At 38.9% G+C, this 20806-nt stretch overlaps 2 protein-coding genes across 2 annotated transcripts; one reads left to right on the top strand and one right to left on the bottom strand.

Moving 5' to 3' along the window:
- Positions 1–542: 542 nt before the first annotated feature.
- Positions 543–961, top strand: LOC113330068 (cytochrome c oxidase-assembly factor COX23, mitochondrial-like). The gene is made up of 2 exons (XM_026576932.1): positions 543–650; positions 849–961. The coding sequence occupies exons 1-2, from the start codon at positions 563–565 to the stop codon at positions 959–961; spliced, it is 201 nt and encodes a 66-aa protein (XP_026432717.1). The 5' UTR covers positions 543–562.
- Positions 962–17561: 16600 nt separating this feature from the next.
- On the bottom strand, positions 17562–20806 carry LOC113330007 (putative casein kinase II subunit beta-4). Its single transcript, XM_026576859.1, has 5 exons — positions 20313–20806; positions 19780–19998; positions 18853–18962; positions 18567–18732; positions 17562–18113 (listed from the first exon to the last, which is right to left on the bottom strand). Exons 1-5 carry the CDS (start codon positions 20572–20574, stop codon positions 17983–17985), a joined length of 888 nt encoding a protein of 295 aa, XP_026432644.1. The 5' UTR covers positions 20575–20806; the 3' UTR covers positions 17562–17982.

The following is a 20806-nucleotide window of genomic DNA, read 5'->3' as shown; positions in this document are numbered from 1 at the left end:
TGGAGGGATGGATTCCCGGACCGTTCGTTAATGAGTTAGACAAGGATGGAATTTTTAAAATACAACGGATTACGGATTGGACCCGGATGCAACCTTGAAAATCCGTTGGACATCCATATCCGTTTAATTATGGGCATTTGTATATTTTTCTAGAAAATATATGGATAGTTTTAGAAGTTTTAGGTGTGTAGGTTCCATAAGAAGTCATCTATATAACATTTTTTCATTATAAATTTTAACTCACACAAATCCATTAAATTATCCGCATCCAATCCGTTCATCCGTGCATCCATTGGATGTTGGATTGGATACCGATGCCAAATTTGAAAGATTGGATGTAGATGAGGTGAAAACCGGTACATACCGGCCCATGCTCACCCCCAACTAGGAACAATATAATTTTGTAGGTGTGTAAAGGGAGTGTAAGAATCATAATTAACAAAGCACTCGTGGAAGGAACCACGTATGTCTTTAATTTGTTCTGTAGCTTCCAATATAGAGAGGAGACAGCAAAGTAAAACTCTTTCTCATTGAATCGAAGAAGAAAGGGCATAGCAAAATCATGGAGTCCTCATCTCAATCATCATATCCAAGTGCTTCTCGAATCTCTGATTCTAATTGCTATCCTCAGTACTCTGCTTCTCTCAAGTGTATGTACTACTTCTTCTTTTTTCCTGGTTAGATCAGTATTAAAAAAAAAATTGATGAAATTTGTTGTGATTGCTGTTGAAATCTCCTTAAATTGAAGTTTAAAGAAAAACCCAGACCTTAATTTTTCTTGAAGAATATCTAATTTGGTGGTTTTTATTGGAGCTAGAATTTCTGTTAATGGTGAATTCATGATTTAGGTTTAGAAGAATTCAGCACTGATAAGAGTAAATGTCAGGAGCATTTTGATGTTTACAAGGAATGCAAGAAGAAAGAGGTAATTTCCCATTCCAATTCTTGTTATAATATGTAAGTTGTAGTCATAATTTTAGAGGTTCCATATCTCGTTTTTTTCCCCAAATTTTGGTTCATCCATCTGTATAGAATAGGGGTGAAGCAACCAAAAAAATCTTCCACTTCCAAGTATTTATAGTTAATCCATGATTTCGTCGAGGATAGCACAGCAGTTGGGATTAGAAGGCAGGCTGTTGTTAGTGGAATCAGTGATAGTTACTACTTACCTTTAGAATTCTCGGAATAGGCCTTTTCTGTTGGAAGGGTTTAAATCGGTTTAAATCCTCTAATATAGAGCTAGCTAAAGCATGGTGGTGTGGGTTGAGAAAGTGGTAGCGCTTCTTATTCCAGTGTACTCATCTTGTACAATCCCTGCTATCCTATGATATAAGTTGTCTGGTATCCATTGTGGGCACACGAACCACGTGGGGGTCCGAACGCTCACAATCAATCATTAACATCTAAAGAGATTATGATGATGGTACCCTGATGTTGATTCATTGGCTCAAAACCTTCGGGTTTATCATGGCCTCCTCCAACAACTCCAGGCGTGGCGTTTGTGCATGGGATATAAGTATTAAGGAAAACAAAACATTTAAGCAAACACGTGCGGAGCTAAATGAATGTAAAGTACTGAAATGTAAATAAGACCAAGGTTTACGTGGTTCAGCACTAAGGCCTACATCCACGGGATTTGTTGTTCTACTATGTTCTTCACGGTTACACGAATAGTTGAATGATTTTTGGGGTTTACATGTTTCTCTCCTCTAAGGGATTAACTTACCCTTGCTATTTCTCTCTCTCTCTCCTTCCCTTCCTGATATTTTTCGATCCCCCTTCCTCTTGGTGGAGATTGGGTATTTATAAGGTTAGAACGTGGGACCCATCTCTGAAGACCGTTGGAACCTTATCTTCTTGTGTCCTTGCGTCCATCACGCGGAGGTCTGCGTTTCCCCCTTGATCCCGCAGAGGCATCCTCGCTCGTCCCACAGGTTGGTCGACACGTACACTGCTCACAGTTTTTAATGTGGGTAGTTGAGGGGTCTGCTCGTGTCAGACAAGTGTCTTCTGCCCCTGTCAGTCCGTGTCAGCTAACTTTCTCTCCACCGTTGATCTTAGGTCCTCTTTTGGGGATGAGATAAAGTAACTCCTCGGGGTTTATTTGGTGTTTCGTGACCCATCATGTTTTGATGTTTTTGGCCTGCATGCTTTCCACGTACCTCTTTATATACACGTGTCTGATAGTGAGATATATGTGTACACAATTTGCCCTTTTCTTCGGGCTTGAATGACTAATGGGTGCCTTGAAGAAAAACTATCGTCGCATATTCTTCTCACTCCTAATAACTTCTCCTAGATACTTGGGCACGTCTTTTATTCGTGCATTAACTGCTTATGTAACGGGCACGTTTCCCATTCCTCCCTTAATTTCCTTCTCTTTCTTTCGGGTATTTTAAGGATAGAAAGAAAATTTAATTTCATTCTTCCTAAACACTCTCTCAGTTTTCATTCTTCCTTTAAATTTTCTGTCTGTCTTCATTGAACCTGTGACCTTAAATTCTCTGTCAGTCTTCATTGCACCTGTGATATTAAATTTTCTGTCAGTCTTCATTGCACCTGTGATCTTAAATTCTCTCCACCTTAGCATTAACCACGCCCGCTTCTCCTGTTTGTTTCTTCTACTGCTGTTTTTGCCGGTAAGTTTTCCTTTTCTTTATTTCCACCGTTTTATGCTGTGTTGACTTGTGAATTTTCTGCTACTGTTGTTCCTTGTTTGTGATGAAGAACTTCTTCTGATGCTTGCATACTAGTTTGCCCCTGTTCTTCATCTTAAATTAAGGAAGCCATTACTTCGAGGGTGAAATATTGAGCATGTATACTACTTTTAGGGTTGATACGTTATCGTGGTTGTATTGCTATGGATGTGTTTTTTGATTTTGGTGATTTTTTTTGTGTGTAACTTGTTCTTGATTTTATTCTTTCCGCAGCCATGTTTGACCGTCCGCGGCCTACTTATCAGACTCCTGATTCTGGGTTATCGAGATCTCCTCCGCGTCGAGAGTCTCAAGATGATGTTCGTCGGAGTCGAGTTTCTTCTGGAGCGAAAGCCTCGTCCTCTAGGGAAGAGATTCCTCCGATAATTCCGTCTGGTTCTCGAAGAGTCTTTGATCGCTCAATGGCTCGTCCTCGTGATGATACTAGGAGTACGCAGGCTCCGCCCCGCGCTGTTTCTTTTGACATTTCTCCTCTACGTTCGTTAGTGCCCGAGCATCATCTACGGTCTTCTCCAACTTTTAAAGGGAAGAATATGAAGGGCGTAGCTCCTAGGGTTGAATCTTCAAAGAATCCCCCCGTGAAGAGAAAAGCTTCGGAAGCGTTCGTTAGTTCATCCGGCCCCGCCGAGGAGGATGAGGCTGCTCCCTTAATACGCAGTGTCTCTGTTAGCAGGAAAAAAGTAACCTTCAAGCATATCGATCTTGAAATATTCAAGGAAAATCATGAGCTTCAAGCCTTCGGGGTTCGTTTCTATGCCCCTGAGGATGATATTACGTATGAGCTTATTTCCAAGTACGAATTCGATGAATTTCATTTGTTAACGACGGTTGGGGCATTCGAGGCTGGTCTGATGCTGCCGTTGTACAAATTCGGTGATTCCTTCTACTACGACGTGCTCGCTAGTCGTGAGGGTTCTTCCACCAATACTCATAGCCGTTCCGTATCCCAACTATCGGGGAATTATCTCCGCGCCCTGAAGGAATGCTATCTGCGGAGTAAGGGGGAAACGTCGATGACTTGTTACGTCCCCAATCCCATGGAGAAGGAATGGTATACTCCTGAGAATTTCAATAACTCCTTTGGTGATTACGTCAATAGTAGGAATCGCAAGCCGTGGAGTGTCAGCCTTCGGAATCTCCCTGCTCCTCGAGGCGAGATTCGTCTGTTAAATGAGGTCAGCGATGCCAAGCTGAAGTATGTTCCTGGCACGGAGGCGTCCAGTCGTCGGAAACTCTTCCCCGCGCGAGAGAGGATCAAGCGCGATCATGACTACGAGTGGCACGCCACCGTTATCGAGGTAGTTGGTCCGTGGGCTTACGGTTGGATTCCCGGTCCCCGCGGTTGGCGGCCTACCGAGAATAGTAAGCCGCGCGAATCTCCTCCTGTTCGCTATGGAGATTTCTGCCCCTGGCGTCTGAATTTTGCGGGCATGAATTTTCCTTATGCCCTGGACGTCATAGAGGGAGACGAGGAGGATGGTTCCGGTGCTATACTCCCACCGAAGAATATCTCAGCTGCTCAGGTACGCAGATTCTAGCTGCGCTTCTTTTTTAGAACTTCCATCAGACGGGAAAAATAATTCTTTTTGTGGTGTTGGTTTCAGGTATTGAAGAAGAAAAAGATTAGGCCGAAGCAGTCTTCTACCACGGTGATGGGCGAGGTTGAGGCCCAAGAAGAAGTTACTAGTCCAGTGAACGAAGATTTTGCTGAGGACGAGATTACAGATGGGGAGGAACGTACTAGTACCTCCCCTATCAATGTCGGAGAAGAGGTCTTCACTGGTCACGCTGGTGATGAAGGAAGGAACAAAGTTGTGATGGCTGATGACGTTGTCATCGGGGATGTTTCCGTACCTGCTGGTGATGTCGCGGATACCCTTCTCACTTCTCAAGAATTTTCTTTTGATCGGATGTATTCCACGGGGGAGTTCTTTGACGAAGCCCTCGATTTTCCCGAGGACTTCTCTTTACTTTCCCCCAATGATGATTGGGATGTTCTTGGTGGTGATGGTAATGGGGATGCTACTGTAGAAGATGTTGGTGCGGAGGAGCCTGCTGTGCATGTAGGCGCGGAGGAGCATGCTGAGGGGGTCGAGTCAGAGAAAGGAAAATATGTCGTTGACGCGCCCGCCGATAGTCTTCCCCAGTCGCCGACGTCTGAGGGTGAGGACGCCATCATGGATTGGTTTAAGGAAAAGAATCTTCTGTTTGTCTCTCATCCCGCTCCTGTTGTCGCTGGGGAAAAGGAATCAACCGCGTATACCCGTCGCATGATGGAGATGTCTTCGAAGGCGCAGGTGTCTGAAGCCTGGGGAAAAAGGTTGACTGTTCCCGAAGCTACCCTCGTGCCGGAGCCTCCTACTTCCGTTGCCGATATGATGGCTATCGCCGACGGGTATCAATATGGCTTTCCGCATCAGCGTGTGCTGGAGGTAAATTTTCGTACATACTTCTACGTGACGATCAGACGCTTCGATAAAATAATGTTTTGTCATCTTGATGTGTAGATGATGAGGAGCGAGCATTGCAACCACGGGCTGTATCAGTTCTTCAAAGCGAAATCTCTGAAGCTCGAGGCTAAGCTTCGTCATCGAGAAAAGGAATTATCTGCGGCTGAGGTGGAAATAGAAGAGCTGAAGAAAAGCCTTAAGGAGAAAGAAAAGTTGGGTGAAGCAGAGGCTGATCTTCGTTCAGAACTTGTTGCAGTGCGCGCTGAGTTAGAGCAAACTCGTAGCCAAGTTTCCACGTTCACAGGTTTGGTTCTTTTCCCTCGCCGTATGTCGTCATTCTTTTATCTCTTAGTTGTTCTGTCTGAGTCTCCCCACCCTATCTCCAGTGGGTGGCGTCCCCGAGCTGATATGGCTTCGAAACGAAAGAGTTCGGCAAAAATCTCGTATTAGAGATTTGGTTGAGAAAATTAAGAGTGAAGCTAACAAATGGGATGCTCGGGCTGAGGTATGGCGCGCGCGGCATGTTCAGATGGTCGACATGCAAAATCTGTATAACCATGATCGTGCTTTATTTAATGGCACACTGCTGTGGACCCGTGATAATCTGCGGGAAGCCCGTGAGCGCACTTCCTTGTTGGAGTCTAGGATTCAGCGGTTGGAAGAAGAATTACAGACGGCTCGATCCATTCCTCTTTCAGGGGTCCAGGATAATATGCTCTGTCTTGCCAGAGAAAGAGATGATGCTTGTGCTGAAGTCTACGCTCTCAGCAATGATCTTTCCGCGTCTCGTGCCGACGTAGCTCGTCATGCTGAGTCTGAGAGGAATCTCGAAGTGTGCATGTACAGACTCAGCAAGGGGTCTCAGAGATAAATAAAGAGGTCGACCACCTTCGTCATATGGACTCAATGAAGCAGGTAGAATTAGATTCCCGTCAATTTACTCTCACCAACCTTCAACTAGTCTATAAGAAATTATCCGCGGAATATGATCATCTTGATGAAGCGCGAGATGCGGTTGTTAATGAGTATGAAGAGGCTTCGGCTTGTGTCGAAGGTATAATCCCATTTCATCGAGTGTGACCTTGTCTTTTTTCTACGCTAACTCCGTGGTGTTGTCTTTTTCAGAGCTCGAGGGACGCCTTCGCATCACAAATGAAAAACTTGAAAAGGCTCAATCTTCCTTAGCGCAAAAGGAAGAACAGACCAATCACTTCAAGAATTTAGCAGCAACCCGCGAGGAGGCCGTTGGTGCTGCTTCTACAGAAGTGAATCGGTTATCTTAGTTATTATCCCAAGCCCAAGAGCGGACAACAGTTATTAAACACAAGGCTCGTTGTCAATTGGCTGAGGAGACGAACAAGATGCTGGAGAGGATAGAACTTGGCCTAAGGAATGAACATGGTCTCGTGAAGAACTATCCTCGTCGTCCCGTTCCTTCTGCCTTGCCCAGCTCCTCGGGCCCTTCTTCTGGTGGGAGCGTCCCATCAAGTCTTCGGAATAATCCTGCCGATGGGGCCGCCACTTAGGTAGAGATCGCAGCGTTTTGTAGGATCCGCGGCATCATTATACTTTTTGTAATCATGTAACAAGGATATTTTTTGCTGATGATCCTGTAAAAGGAATATTTTTTGATTGTGCATCCTGTAAAAGGAATATTTTTTGATTGTGCATCCTTGACTTTGGCCTTTCACTTCTTGTAATCACCCTTTATGAAATGAATCCTCTTCTTGATATACCTACAATGTTGTTTTGTTTTTATTTTAAGTATTTGTTAAAAATCAAAACAAAAGTTTTTAAGTGTTTTCAATTTTGCCTTCTTCCCAATTCCATGAAGCTCCTTCATCAAATAACACATCACGTCTTGTAATCATTGTGTTGTTCTTCATGCTATACAACCTATAACCTTTTGATTGGAGGCTATATCCAAGAAATATACAATTCTTACTTGATTCATCAAGATTTGTTCTATGCACCTTTGGAATTTGATAATAACACACACTACCAAAAACTTTGAGATGTCTTACCTATGTCTTTCTCCTACTCCATGCTTCAAAAGTAGTTTTATCCCATACGGCTTTTGTTGGACACCTATTCATCAGGTAGACGGCGGTGTTGACATCTTTGTCCGAAAACACATTAGGCATACCCTTGTCATGAAGCATGGACTTCGCCATCTCCATCACGGTTTGGTGCTTTCTCTCGGAAACACCATTTTTTTGAGGAGTATAACTCACGGTTAGTTGTCTTTCTAAGCCTTCATATTCACAAAATTTATCAAATTCTTTGTTGTTGTACTCTTTTCCTCTATCACTTCACAAAAATTTGATGTAGTGACCACTTTGCTTTCCAACAAGGCTCTTGAACTTCTTGAAGATGTTAAAATCTTCGGACTTTTGTCTCATGAAGTACACCCAAGTCATACGACTAAGATCATCAATGAATAAGATAAAGTATATATAACCTCCATGAGTTGGTGTCTTCATTGGTCCACACACATCGGTACGTACCAAACCAAAAATTTATTTTGCTCTCCATGCTACACCTTTTGGGAATGGTTTGTGATGTTGCTTCCCAAGTGCACAACCTTCACATACTCAATCTTTGTGGTTGATATGTTGTGGAAGTTCTTGCACCATGTTCTTGTTGGAAAGCACCTTGAGACCATTGAAATTCAAATGGCCAAGTCTTTTATGCCATAACCATGTTTCATCAATGGTTTTCATCCTCAATGCAACATTTTTCTCCTTTTCAAACACAATTGGGAAGCTTCTACTATTCTCCATCTTGATATTCTTCCTTACTTGTCTTTTGTTGTTGTGCTTCTTGTCATAAATGGTGCAATATCCATCTTCAAAATGAACCGCATACCCAAGCTCCACAAGTTTCCCAACACTAAGCAAGTTTTGTGCCAAGTCCGGAACATATAACACATCTCTAATGTATTTTTCTCCATTTATGGTTTGCACACAAATGGTTCCTCTTCCATTAGCTTGAGCCATATTTCCATCACCCATCTTCACTAGGGAGTTTATGTATGTATCAATGTCAACAAACAAGCTCTTCAAACCGGAAATATGAGTCGTAAAACCACTATCTACAAACCAAACTTCACTCTAAGAAGTCTCCATAGAACTTTGACAAGCATAAAAAAAAATTGTTTTTCTTCTTTCTCTTCGGCTCTACCGGCATGTTCTTCATGTTCTTTGTATCTACAATCTTTCTCCAAATGTTCATACTTCTTACAATGATGACATTGGGGTTTTCCTTTGTTCCAACAATTCTTCTCCAAATGACCATTCTTCTCGAAAAATTGCATCTTGGGACTTGAGAGGAATCACTCTTTGTGTAGTTGTTGGAATTTGCTCATCCTTTCTTCCATTTTCCATTTCCTTTGAATTTAGATGAAGTATCACCCTTGTATTCATTTTTCTTCAATGCTGAATTTTTCAAGTTCAAGTTCAATTTTGATTGGACTGCAATTCAATTGACTTTTCGGAGTGTCTTGACAACCTTTGCTCATACACCTTCAAGGAAGCCCATAATTCTTGTGACTTTAATGTAGAGAAATCTTTAGTCTCTTCTAAAACCGCCACAATGGGTTCATATTTCTTCGGAAAACAAATCAATATCTTCTCAAAAATTCTTCTTTCTTCCATCTTCTCACCACATATCAACATATTATTAACAACTTCAACAACTATTGAAGAAAACTCATTCAAACATTCATTCTCATTCATTTTTAGATTATGAAAATCTCTTCTAAATGAATGTAATTTTAATTCTCTTACCTTCTTATTACCTCCATACTCTTGTTGAAGAATATCCCAAGCATCTTTAGCTGTAGGAAAATGGATTACTCTTGGTAGAATAGTGTTTCCAACTCCTTGTTGGATGTACATGGATGTTTTAGAATTCTTCTTCCCACTCTCCTTGAGTGTATCCTTTTGGGTTTGTTCTAGAGTTGATGTATCTTCAATTTCATTATACCCATTTTTTACAATCTGCCACACATCTTGTGACATGAACAAGGTCTTCATTTTGATTGCCTAAAAATCATAATTTTCTCCATGGAAAAGTGGTATTGAAGGTTGTTGAATGTATAGACTTGAGTTACTACTACTTGCCATTAATTTTGTTGAAGATTGATTGAAGAAATTTGGTTTTTACTATTCTAGATCTAGAATTTGAAAAGTTTGAATGTTGCTGATTTTTGAATTTAATGGGTAGAAATTGATTTTTTTTTTACTCTCCAAGATCAGATTCACTTGATCTATGCTCTGATACCAATTTTTGGATTTGGGTTTGATTATATTTGATTGTTTTTTGATTTTGTTTGAAATGGAGATGGGGAAAGTATTTCCTCTCTATCTCTTTGATTTCATTAAAATAAAAGTTCTTACATTCTCTCTCTAAGCTTGGTCAATATATGACCCAAGGAAAGAGATACATGTCAACCTTCTTTGTCCTTACATATTCTACACTAAAACAGATGCATTCATAAAAGCATGATAAATATGTCTTGTTCACAAGACCAAAGTTATAATGCATGTGGACCATTACATTAAATCTTAAAAAGATCTTATCAGCATTTGTTGCAACTCCATGAAAACCGAAAAAACAAATATCAAAATCAAAAGGTAGTATAATACTTTATGCGCTCCAGTTACTACTTCCTTTTCCTCGAGAATTCTCTAATCTTTTTTCGACCCCATCATCGTCTAACATCCATACCTTAAAAATGCGAACACTCATTTGATATATTAGATTTATGAATCCGCCCAGTATTAACATAGCGATAGGGCCACTGAACCTATTTTCACGAGCATCGTCAAGGATGAAACTAGGAATTGGGATAACCCTGAACTTCTCACTTCCAACATCAAATTCAATTATTACGTAGGTTTCAGTAGGAACATAGTCTCTAAGTCCAGTATCTGAGTTAAAAAGGTCTTCCCCACGGCTCATCAGCTTGTTTCTCCAATATATGGTACCATTTGCATGCACTCCCGGGCAAGTTGTGATTGATGAACTGAATTTAGGATTCGTATGTTCTTCCCCAAATTACAATTAGGGTTTGTAGGAAAAGTCACAGATGATGAAATTGAGGATATAAACGATTGATTTGAAGTGGGTTAACCTGAATTAGAGTATGGTGTTGAAGAATAACTTGAATTTGAGGATAATGGTTTAATTCTTTTTTAGTGAAGGATTGTTGGAAGTTGGATGTGCTGAACTGCCAGATAAGGGAGGAGATTGTGATGGATTTCTCGAATAAAATCATCTAGAGGTAATTGTTCTTCTTAGCAAACTCTGTAATGTTATTTACTTTCATTATTGAGTTTTGAGTTATGAGTTGTTATTGAATATTGCAATGAAGTTAAGATTGAGATATTTGTATAATGGAACTGTGATTATCATGAGAAGATGTTGGTTGTCTGAAGTTGGTGTAGAATATGGTTGTGGCTAAGGTGTTGGTGTTGTTGTAAGTTGAATTGATAATAGTGGTTAAATGCTATATGTAACTGGTATTCAAGAGGTGAATGAATATGGATTTTAGATGGATGTAGTGATGGATGTGCATGACTGTGTTACAGTTAGTGGTGCAGGTAGTATGTACTAGACATATAAGAGGATATGGTAGTGGTTTTTTGTGCAGGGAAGAACTGGGAGTTTTTTTATTTGCAGCTGGTGATGGTGGCTATAGATGGATGCTTAAGGCTTTGCAGAGTTTGTTTAGCTCGGATGGTTACAATAAAAGAACTTAGTGGTAATGATGTTAGAAGCTGAGACATTACAGATAGAACTAGGAACATAATGGTTATTAGGTTTAAGTATTATTACAGAGAGAAGTGGATTCAAATGATGAATTGTATATGTTGTTGTTGTTTATTGAGATTGCAGGTGATGGTTCAGTATAAGTACTAGAACTGAAGTTGCAGTGGTATTATTTAGGTGTACAAAATTTTGGAGTTGTTATTGAAATTTTAGAAGTTGAGTTCAACTGCACCGTGGTGCAGATAAGAGTATTAGTATAGGTAGGTGGCAGTATTACTAGAACTGAAGTTGCAGTGGTATTATTTATGTTGTTTATGTGTTTTCTCCTGAGTTACAGGAATGTAGGTTAGATGAATGTTTGAGTTGAATCTCTCTAAGGCAAAGCTGGTAACTGCTACTGTAGGTAGGTTGTATTACCTTTGGTAATTCTATTTGAAGTTTGTTTGAAGGATTCTATTGATGTTTTATTAGTTTGAAACTGAAATTGTGCTAGAGTTGTAGAGTTAAGAGTTTTGGTGTTGCACAATGATTGTACAGTAGCTTTTCCTTGGCCCGAGCAATGGCTCTGGCCTGTGCAAGTGTTTTGGCCTTGTGCATTCAGCCTAGTCAGGATCTGACTCTAGCTAACTTAGTCCATCTGACTGAGATGAATTGGTGTTGACTCACTAAGTTATAGATCCTGACCTGGGTCGACTCAGTTGACTTGACCTTAACCATTTACCCTGGACTTTGACCTTTGACTTGACGTTGACTGTGTTGTAGTAATTTTAATGCGGTAAATAAGAGTTCGTTGCTCGGACTTGTAAAGATTTAAAAATAAAGATATATACAGAAATTTGTCACAGGATCAAGAGATACTGGGACTCAGGATTTCACCAATTCTTATACTCATGTGATTCAATTATTAATTCTAGACAATTAAAACTTATATTGATAACAAATATCGACTCTTACTTTGCCAAAAATAGATTTTGTAAAGTATTAGATGTAAATCATAAGCATGATGCATCAAGAGTTCCTATACTAAGCATACATCATCAGATAAAATCACAAATAATCAAGAAAAATCATAAATCAACTCATAATAGTGCAAATAGTCATAAAAGAATTAAATAGAATTACTCATGCATAAAGAATGGTTTCCTCCATCATACCAGTAATGGGGTTTAGCTATTCATATTAATCATACACCCAAAATATTAATTCAAAGATGAAAGTGTGATCAAAAGAGTCAAAAGTTATAAAACAGTGGTTCTGTGACCGAAAAAATACGTCCAGAAAGAAACGATATCAGAGAACTGCAGTAAAACAACGACACACCGCTGCCGCTGTTGACTGCATAAAATAAGACTGCTCTGTGCAGTCCGTTCTTCGTGTTCTTCAAAGTCCTCTAATGGCAGCAGCAGCAGGTGGGAATTGATGTTAATCCTTCTTCTTCGCTCCTCTGCGTCCCAAACCTTCCCCAAACTTTTGATAACCTTCTCTGGGACTCATATCATCCTATATATACTCCATAGCTCGACTAAATCTCCCCAATATTTGGGTTTATCTCTTTTTTTTTCTCTTCACCCGTAAGTTACGGGATTCTCCCTGTAAACTTTCTTCACGCGGCTCTATGAGTCCCCAACTTCTATCAAACTCTTTATAAGATATATCACATCTTCAGAAACTCTTGGTCACGCTGGAATTCCTAATCCGACTCAAACAGGACCCGATAAACCTTAACTCCCCTGTTTAACTCTGATCCCCTCTCACGGCTTATCCAGCCAATTGGATCGAGGAAATTGCCCATAGCATCCCTGTTAAGTCCATTAGAGTCCATACCAATCGATTTCGGCAATTGAATCTCTTCATAGATCGATCAAAAATCCATCCATAAATCTGCATGCGTGATAATTCTTTTTCCCGCCAAAAACAAAGATTTGAATTTGAGAAAGAATGTCCCCTATCCAGTTCTGGTGTCCCTTTAGCAATTTGGGGCTGAAATAGAAATTCTTGGGGTAGAAATAACCAAAACTTGGGTGCCTATAGTAATTTTTCTGGGATGTTTTCAGCACTTTTTCGGGGTTCCTCCGGGATATTTCTGTGGTGCTTCCGGGATGTTATCTACGGAGGTCCAAATGCCGTATTTTTAGCTAATTTCGCCGCAAAGCCTTATTTTTCCAAAAATACCTACAAATAAATAAAATAACCAAATAAGTACAAATTCGAGCACTAACAATATATACAATTAAGATATATTAGACACATAAATGCGTCTATCAGACTGTTAGTTCAACCATTTGACCATCAGTGACCGTTACTGGGTCAATACTTGTGTAATGGGCTAAGTCTAGTAGACTTGGTCTTAGTGCCATGTATACTTAGTTAGATATTTTGGATCATTTATGTCTGAATTAGCCTTAGATTCTTTCTACAAAGTTGTAGATATTCATAAGACTTACCTAATGGACTGTGGAATCAACCCAATTCAATTAGTAAACCTTAGATATGCTAAATATAAATGAATAAAATATGTAGAACCTTAAATGGGCCTAGAATCATTAGAAAGACTTGTATGATTCTTGTGAGCCTTTTGGCTAGATTCTTAGAGTGCTTATATGATTAATAGTTAGTCAATTAACAACGATCGATTCGAAGGATGAACCGGTGGACCGTGGATCTAGAGGTACGCGTGGATTGTCATCAAAAGAGGTGGGAATACATTTAACTCTTTTGTGATTATTGTTGTTTTATACTACTGAAGTTTATGTTTAACAAATTCATGCATTAACTGATTGTGTATTCCATGCATTGTTTTTTTTTTTTAAATTCTGAAAGTACTATTGATTCTTTTAATCTTTCGATTGCTTGGAAAGGAATTGTAATGCTTTGTTTGTATTTATGAATTGTTTGGGAAATAAGAATTCCCGTTTGTATGCCTAATAGGTGTGTAAGGAATTGGTCGACACCTATTAGGAAAACGATAGGTGTGTAAGGAATTGGTCGACACCTATTTGGAAATAAGAATTTCCATGCGTGGTATATAAGATACTTCTCCTTCATTTATATTTACATGAATTCGAGATTTTATGCGTATTAGGTGTATTAGGAATTGGTCGACACCAGTATAAACTAATAGGGTGTGTAAGGAATTGGTCGACGCTCAATACAGTACATTGTTTGAAGAAGGAGTTAGTTCCATATACATGATTATTTATTACTGTGAATTGGTTGTGTTTTATTGTTGTGGGAAAACATGAATTGTTTCCAAATCATTTTGATAAGTACTTGAAAGTTAAATGTTATTCCTACGGGGCACCCCTTTAACGGATGACGTGCTCACCCATTGCCACTTTCAGTTTCAGAGACAAATCAGAGTTGCGCAGCGAAAGCTTCAAGGGTTTATTTCGTTAGTTGGTTAATTTTTATTATGTTTATTGTATTTATAAACCAAATGACTATTGTATATATGTATCATTTGAGAGAAGTCCTTGTATATATATATTTCTGAGCGGGGCTAGCTTTGGGTTAAGTTTTGTAGCATATTTCTTAATTGAATGTTTAAGTAAATGATTTAGTTTTTAGTGCCTCTTATTTAGCTAATCTCTTGGATTAGTCAGCTGTTAGCTTTGAGGGCGCTACACCTTATGCTTTTTGAAAGAATATAATAAAAAAAAGGTCAACAAACCCAACTTTTTTTTCAGGATGTAGCTTATGATCGCAAGGAATAATAAACTGATTAACAACCCCAACTTTTCTTTGAAGTATATATTCGTGATTCAATGATAACCCAAAAAAATACAAAAATAAATCTCTGCGGTTCTTTCTTTGTGGCGGATGAGCTCGTGCTTGATAACGCTTTGTAGTGGAAAACATATAGGAAGTAAAGAGGAAAAGAGATGTTTTCATTGATCAACGTCATCGGGTTACATGGAACAATATCATATATATACATGTAGGAAGTAAACCTTAGATATTATATTTGGCCGCACATCCATGGGTTAAAAGCCTACAACACGAAGCCAATTGCAATTTTTTGAGATATTCCTGAACTCTACCTGAGTATGACCACAGTGAGCAACAACAGAATGTAAAGGTCTGATACTGGAAGTCAACCATAGCATATCCGAACTGCTCTTGTTCATTGCTTGTGAATCTTGAAGCTAAATATTCTTGGATGGTAGCTTTGAGATGCCTTTTGCGGCTTCAGGTGTCCGTGCGTCATCAAGAATAAATGAGGAAATGTGGTCCCAAAAAATCTCCGTCAATGTCTATGTCAAGTGAAAGAAAATTTTTGCATAATGCAGTAAAATCAAACAGTAATGTATCAACAAGGACGAGCATTTGACATATACATCAAAGCAAGAACAACTGCACGAGTACCATCTAAAATGCTAGGGCCGGTGGAGGACACTGCACCCCACCATCCAGTCAAGAAAGGCCCTACCAAAGACTTAGCAAACTAAAGTTTACCATAGAATCCAATAGGAAATCAAATATGTGCACATTTTTATAATCATATCACTCGAGTCAATTGTGAGGCTCGAAAGAATTACGTATTTCAAGGTAGGCATTGCTTGTTACAAAATCAGGTGGAAACTCTGTAACCTTCTTATAATCACTGAGTTTTTATTTTATTTTCTTATGAGTATGATGTGCTTCTACTATCTGTATGAATATATATTGTAATTGCATATACGATGTTTGCTTATGTCTGTAATATGCGTTATATGATTTTTCCACGAAGAATGTCTGTGTTTCCCCACGATTCTTAGCTAAAAGGACATAGGAGGCGTAACAAGCACTACTATACATATGTAATACGTTATGATTTTGGTTGGTTATAAAAGGACAAAATAGTTTGGTGTAACCTTGATATTACTAATATGACCTTAAATACCAACCACTACTATACATATGTATTGAAGGTTAAAAAGGGGACATCAAATTAATACTTACATAGTGAACCTTATATATTCACATATTAACATAAATGTCATTGTTATGGAAGGCATTTATGGGAATGTCCCAGGTGTTTTTGGTGGAGTGGGCTGATTGAAGTTGTAGGACAAATCGATTCTCTATGGTATTATGTTATTTAATTTGTTGTTTATTTTGTGTTATTACGATTATCTAAAACCATCAATATCAAGTAATTTAAATTTTTCTTTGATTAAACATAGCACCATCAAATTCATAAATTAAAACATACTTCATGGAACAACCACACCATACATGAGAACAAAAGAAATACATCAGATTAAAACAACTACTACATAGGAGGCGTCAGTTCTCGGCGGGTGGTGGAATTCCTAGAGCGATGTAGGGATCGTATTTGATGAGCACCCTAAGAGTGTTGAAACAAGCATGGAATTCGAACTGACGATCGCGGTGAGATGATGGCCACATCGCTAGAGTTCTGGGCAACACTTCATGTTCGGCTTCACCGTTGAGCTTATTTTTGTGATTCTCCATTAGTTGAGCGACAAACTCCAATACATTCATACTAATTACACTAAAATGATGCTGCAATCCGTGAGAATCACGCCCACTTATGTTCATTGTTTCAGCAGCGAACATTTCAAAAACTTTCTGCCAGAACGTCGATTGTGATACATTCCTACCGATGGGGGGAACATCTTGTGTTTGAAAAACGTAGGCTCTGCAAATAGCTAAATCATCTTCTTTATTGTATCTAACAGAACGAACTCTGGGAAGCATTTTTGTAGATGATTTGAGAGGGAAGAATGTGTAGAATGTGTGAATTTAGAGTTGAAATGAGGATTATTTATAGATTTAAGAAAATGTAGCCGTTGGATCAAAGGGTTTTACAGCCGTTCAGATTGAGCGGTTGGTGCTGGCACTTTTAACACTGACGCGGGCGTTTTAGCCAAAAGTGCGCTGGTTATAGAAACGTTTGTGTTTTTCTTTCGAGCGCCAGCGTTCGAAGAAATGACGTCCATCATTACAACAAACGCGCGCTGATTGTTCCGACTCGATGTTCAAACCAACAGATTTGTTGGTTTGAACATCCATTTTCCATGTTTGTTCATTTCATAGTGGGAGCAAAATGAACAAACTTTGAGTTTGTTCATACCATAGGAAGTGCTCTAATGCCATTGCTTAGTTTGAATTTACATTTTCTTCCACCACAATCACACATGGTTAGAATTTTCTTCCACCGCAATCACAAAATGCCATTGCTTCTTATTCTATCTGATGTAACAACAGCAGACACGATTGTCGCGGCATTCAGTTCAATAGATACTGTCATCGAGTCCGAAAGAGTCATAGGGTGGTATGTGGTCAGTCTCATATACAGAAAGTGGCAGAATCTTGAGTGACAAAAGAACCATTCTTATATGGAGTGACCAACAAACCACACATTCATCTATCAAAAAATCTAAATAACTACTTCATGCACATAATGGAGTGATCAACATAACCCTAACCTTTTTGACTTCACAAACCCAATTTCCATTGATGAAACACCTGCTTTAATAAAAGAAAAATATATGGAGATTGAAAATCTACATAACATGGAATCATGTGCAATCTGAGGAATGACAGCACAAGTATATAACAGCAACATGCCTTTATCTGAATTTCAGAATGCTTCATCTATTGAAGAAGTAAGGGGCGTAACAATCTCAGCTTTATAATCATAAAGAGTAGAAGGGGAAAAATAATCTAAACAAAGTACATAACCAAACAATACAAGAGGGCACTTCGAACACTTTTGAACAAAAAGCAAAAGGAAAATTACATATGCTCTCAATGAAAGGCTATAGTAAAGGAACTTACAGTTCAACAAGTGGTTTTCTCTTTTTTTTTTCTTTTTCTTTTTGGGTTTTGCTTTCGATGTATTCGGTTCGACAAGTAGGTTCAATCACTTTTTCAAATATTTTCCAATAACATCTAAAATAGGCGAAGCCAATTGCAAATTTTTGAGGTATTTCTGAACCCTACCTGAGTAAGTAAGAACCATGACCGCAGTGAGCAACAGTAGAATTATAATGGTGGGATACTGGAACATAGCATAGCTGAACTACTCCTGCTCATTGCTTGTGAAGCTTAAAGCCAAATACTCTTGGAACATAGCTTTGAGATGCCTTTTGCGGCTTCAGGTGTCCGTACGTCATCAAGAATAAATGAGGAAATGTAGTCCCAAAATAAGCCCCGTCAATGTCTATGTCAAGTTAAAGAAAAGTTTTGCATAATGAAGTAAAATCAAGCTGTAATGTACGAACAAGGATGAGCATGTGGCATGTGACATATACATCAAAGCAAGAACAACTGCACGAGTATCATCTGAAATGCTGGGGCCGGTGGAGGACGCTGCATCCCACCATCCAGTCATGAGAGCCCCTACCATAGTAAGCAAACTCAAATTTTACCATAACATACAATAGGCAATTAAATATGTGCACAACTGACTCGTACTGAATCAAGTAGCATACTGCCTTGCAGAATGGACACGGGGAAAGGAAAACTTCAACCCAAACATTCCCCAGCGTATATGAAAATAAATCTAACTGAACTCAAGTAAAATCATGCAGAACTAACACAGTTGATATACTAATGAGAAGCATTTGATGGATGTAGCCAGAGAACTAATTAACCAAATAAAATGTTAGGATACTGCCTTGATACTTGGATCTGGGATAGTATATATCTTCGCACTTGGGACAGTAGATCTTCACTGTACTTGACCGAGGAATGTCTGATTGTCCAACTGGAAGGCACGGTTGTCCACAGCAATAAACTCTTGGGCATCTCCCGAAGTCATAGTTCTTATACTTGTCCATCTGAATAAGACGGTAGGTGGCGTCGCTTTAAGTAATCATCATAGTTCTAACTATAAACTAAAAATAATTATAAAAGAAAGGGTTTGAGGGAAAACAAAAGAAAGGCGACCAAGTTCTCACCATAGCAGTCATCCCTTTAGTGGTTAATATGTATCGGACATGGATCAGACCATACAGCATCTCTGCTGCAGATTCAACCAACTCATTTTGTTCTTCAGTGAACATATCACCTGGGTATGTCACAAGGAAACAAATCTTCTGGTTACCAATTGAAACGAATAGGATTCAAACATCACAAACATAAGCAGCTATTACTAGGATTCAAAAAATTCCAACACATCCAAAAAAGATATACAGCAGAAACTCATATCAGTAAAATCATGCATTAACCAATTGAAGTACCACTCTTAGTTATGATTTGGGGTAATGGGCAAGCTTGAGTTGTATGATCAATAAGGCAACAAGATATAACCAAGAAAAGTCTCGTGCAACAAAACATTAGAATATTAACAAGTTGAAGAAGCTTGTTGAAATCTAGACTGTTGTTCCTTTAGTTTTGGATCGTATAAACATTTATTGTGTTCTGTCTCGTATCTAATTGGCAAATGTGACAGTTATATCTCTTAAAAGAAGAGGCTAGGTTCACTAGGCTAGAAAGTGAGTCCCTTAGTTCCGAGTTCGTGAACATCCGGGTTGGTCGCTCCTCCCACTCGCCGCCTTTTTTGTTTTTGCTCCTATGGTTGGGAGTCAAGAAAACAAGAGGTTTGTTTGTTGTGCGCACCTAATAAATCTAACCAGAGATAAACATGCATACAGACTACTTTCCCCTGCGACAAGTATAACCCACTTCGGTGTCCTCTATAAGGCATTGCACGGCTAACGATATGACTTCTCACAACCGAAGTGTAACTCTACAGGAAGTAAATGTAGCACTTACAAAGTTCCATACAAATAGGTTACAAGTGTTAAAATCTCAGGATATTTTGTAATTCATGCAGCTATAGGACCAACACATAAAACATGAAATTTCAAAGGAGCAGTTCTTACCATGAGAGGTTTCAACATCCAATATCAAGTCAAGCGCATATTCGTAATAAGGAACTTGGCTGCTCAATCCGCAAAGATTAAAATCATCTTGAATATACTCATCGTCCACTTCGCAGAAAAATTCATTCCCTCTCAAATTACAAAACCATGATATCCAAGATGTGTCATCCCCTTCAGAACCACTAACATCTGACTCTTCACTATCTGATTCCGATTCCTCTGCAAATTACAAACACCATTAATAAACAAATTACCAACTCCCAACATCTATCTCTCCAACACCACCATTAAACAAATTACCAACTCCCCAACACCAACAGTAAACTCAGAAGCACAATCTACTGATATCAAATAAACACAGTACCAATAAATTCGCCTCGAGGCGCGCCTAGGCGAGCCCCAAAACACCAAAACATTCTGATCTTGATAAAAATTAAGCTAATAATCACAAAATCAAAAACCCGGCTACAAAATCGAAAACCCAGATACAAAATCATACAATAAAATCGAAAGGAGTAAAGGGAGCGAGTTACCAACATCAGAACACTTGTTGTTGTTAGTGTTGTTGCTGTTATTCTTCTTAAGGAAGGAAGCTGCTGCTGTCCTATCATCAATTTTTTGTTGTTGCTGTTGTTTACCAGAAGAAGAAGAAGGAATTGTTGTTCTGTTGTTTTTGGAAGTTGATGCTGGAGATGATTTCTCAAGATGTTTATCTAAAGCATCATTAATTTTCTTTCTATCAATACTTATTTCTGATCTTGAGGATCCACCACCACCTCTACTGTCTTTATACATTGATTGGATCTTCTTCTTCTTCTCTAGAAATCTCTCATATGAAAAGAGATTGAAACTTTTTTTTTTTTTTTTTTTTGAAAAAACAAAATTGGTTGAAATTTATTGATGGTGGGAGAAATTCAATCAGATTTACAGGAAACCCTAGATTTGATTTTGAAAATTGATGATTTTTTGGGGATGGAGAGAGTAGAGAGAGAAGCAGAAACTCAAACAAGAGAAGAAGAAGAGAATA

This window comes from Papaver somniferum, unplaced genomic scaffold, assembly GCF_003573695.1.
Source record: "Papaver somniferum cultivar HN1 unplaced genomic scaffold, ASM357369v1 unplaced-scaffold_117, whole genome shotgun sequence".
Lineage (NCBI taxonomy): Eukaryota > Viridiplantae > Streptophyta > Magnoliopsida > Ranunculales > Papaveraceae > Papaver > Papaver somniferum.
The sequence above is the reverse complement of the archived record's forward strand: the minus strand, read 5'-3'. Positions and strand labels throughout refer to the sequence as shown.

Coding starts and splice junctions, on each gene's coding strand:
- LOC113330068 (XM_026576932.1), top strand. CDS start 563: ATGGAGTCCTCATCTCAATCATCATATCCAAGTGCTTCTCGAATCTCT. Junction 651..848: donor GTACTCTGCTTCTCTCAAGT/GTATGTACTACT, acceptor TTCATGATTTAG/GTTTAGAAGAATTCAGCACT.
- LOC113330007 (XM_026576859.1), bottom strand. CDS start 20,574: ATGTATAAAGACAGTAGAGGTGGTGGTGGATCCTCAAGATCAGAAATA. Junction 18,963..19,779: donor GGATGTTGAAACCTCTCATG/GTAAGAACTGCT, acceptor TGACATACCCAG/GTGATATGTTCACTGAAGAA. Junction 18,114..18,566: donor CAGATCCAAGTATCAAGGCA/GTATCCTAACAT, acceptor AACTTGACATAG/ACATTGACGGGGCTTATTTT.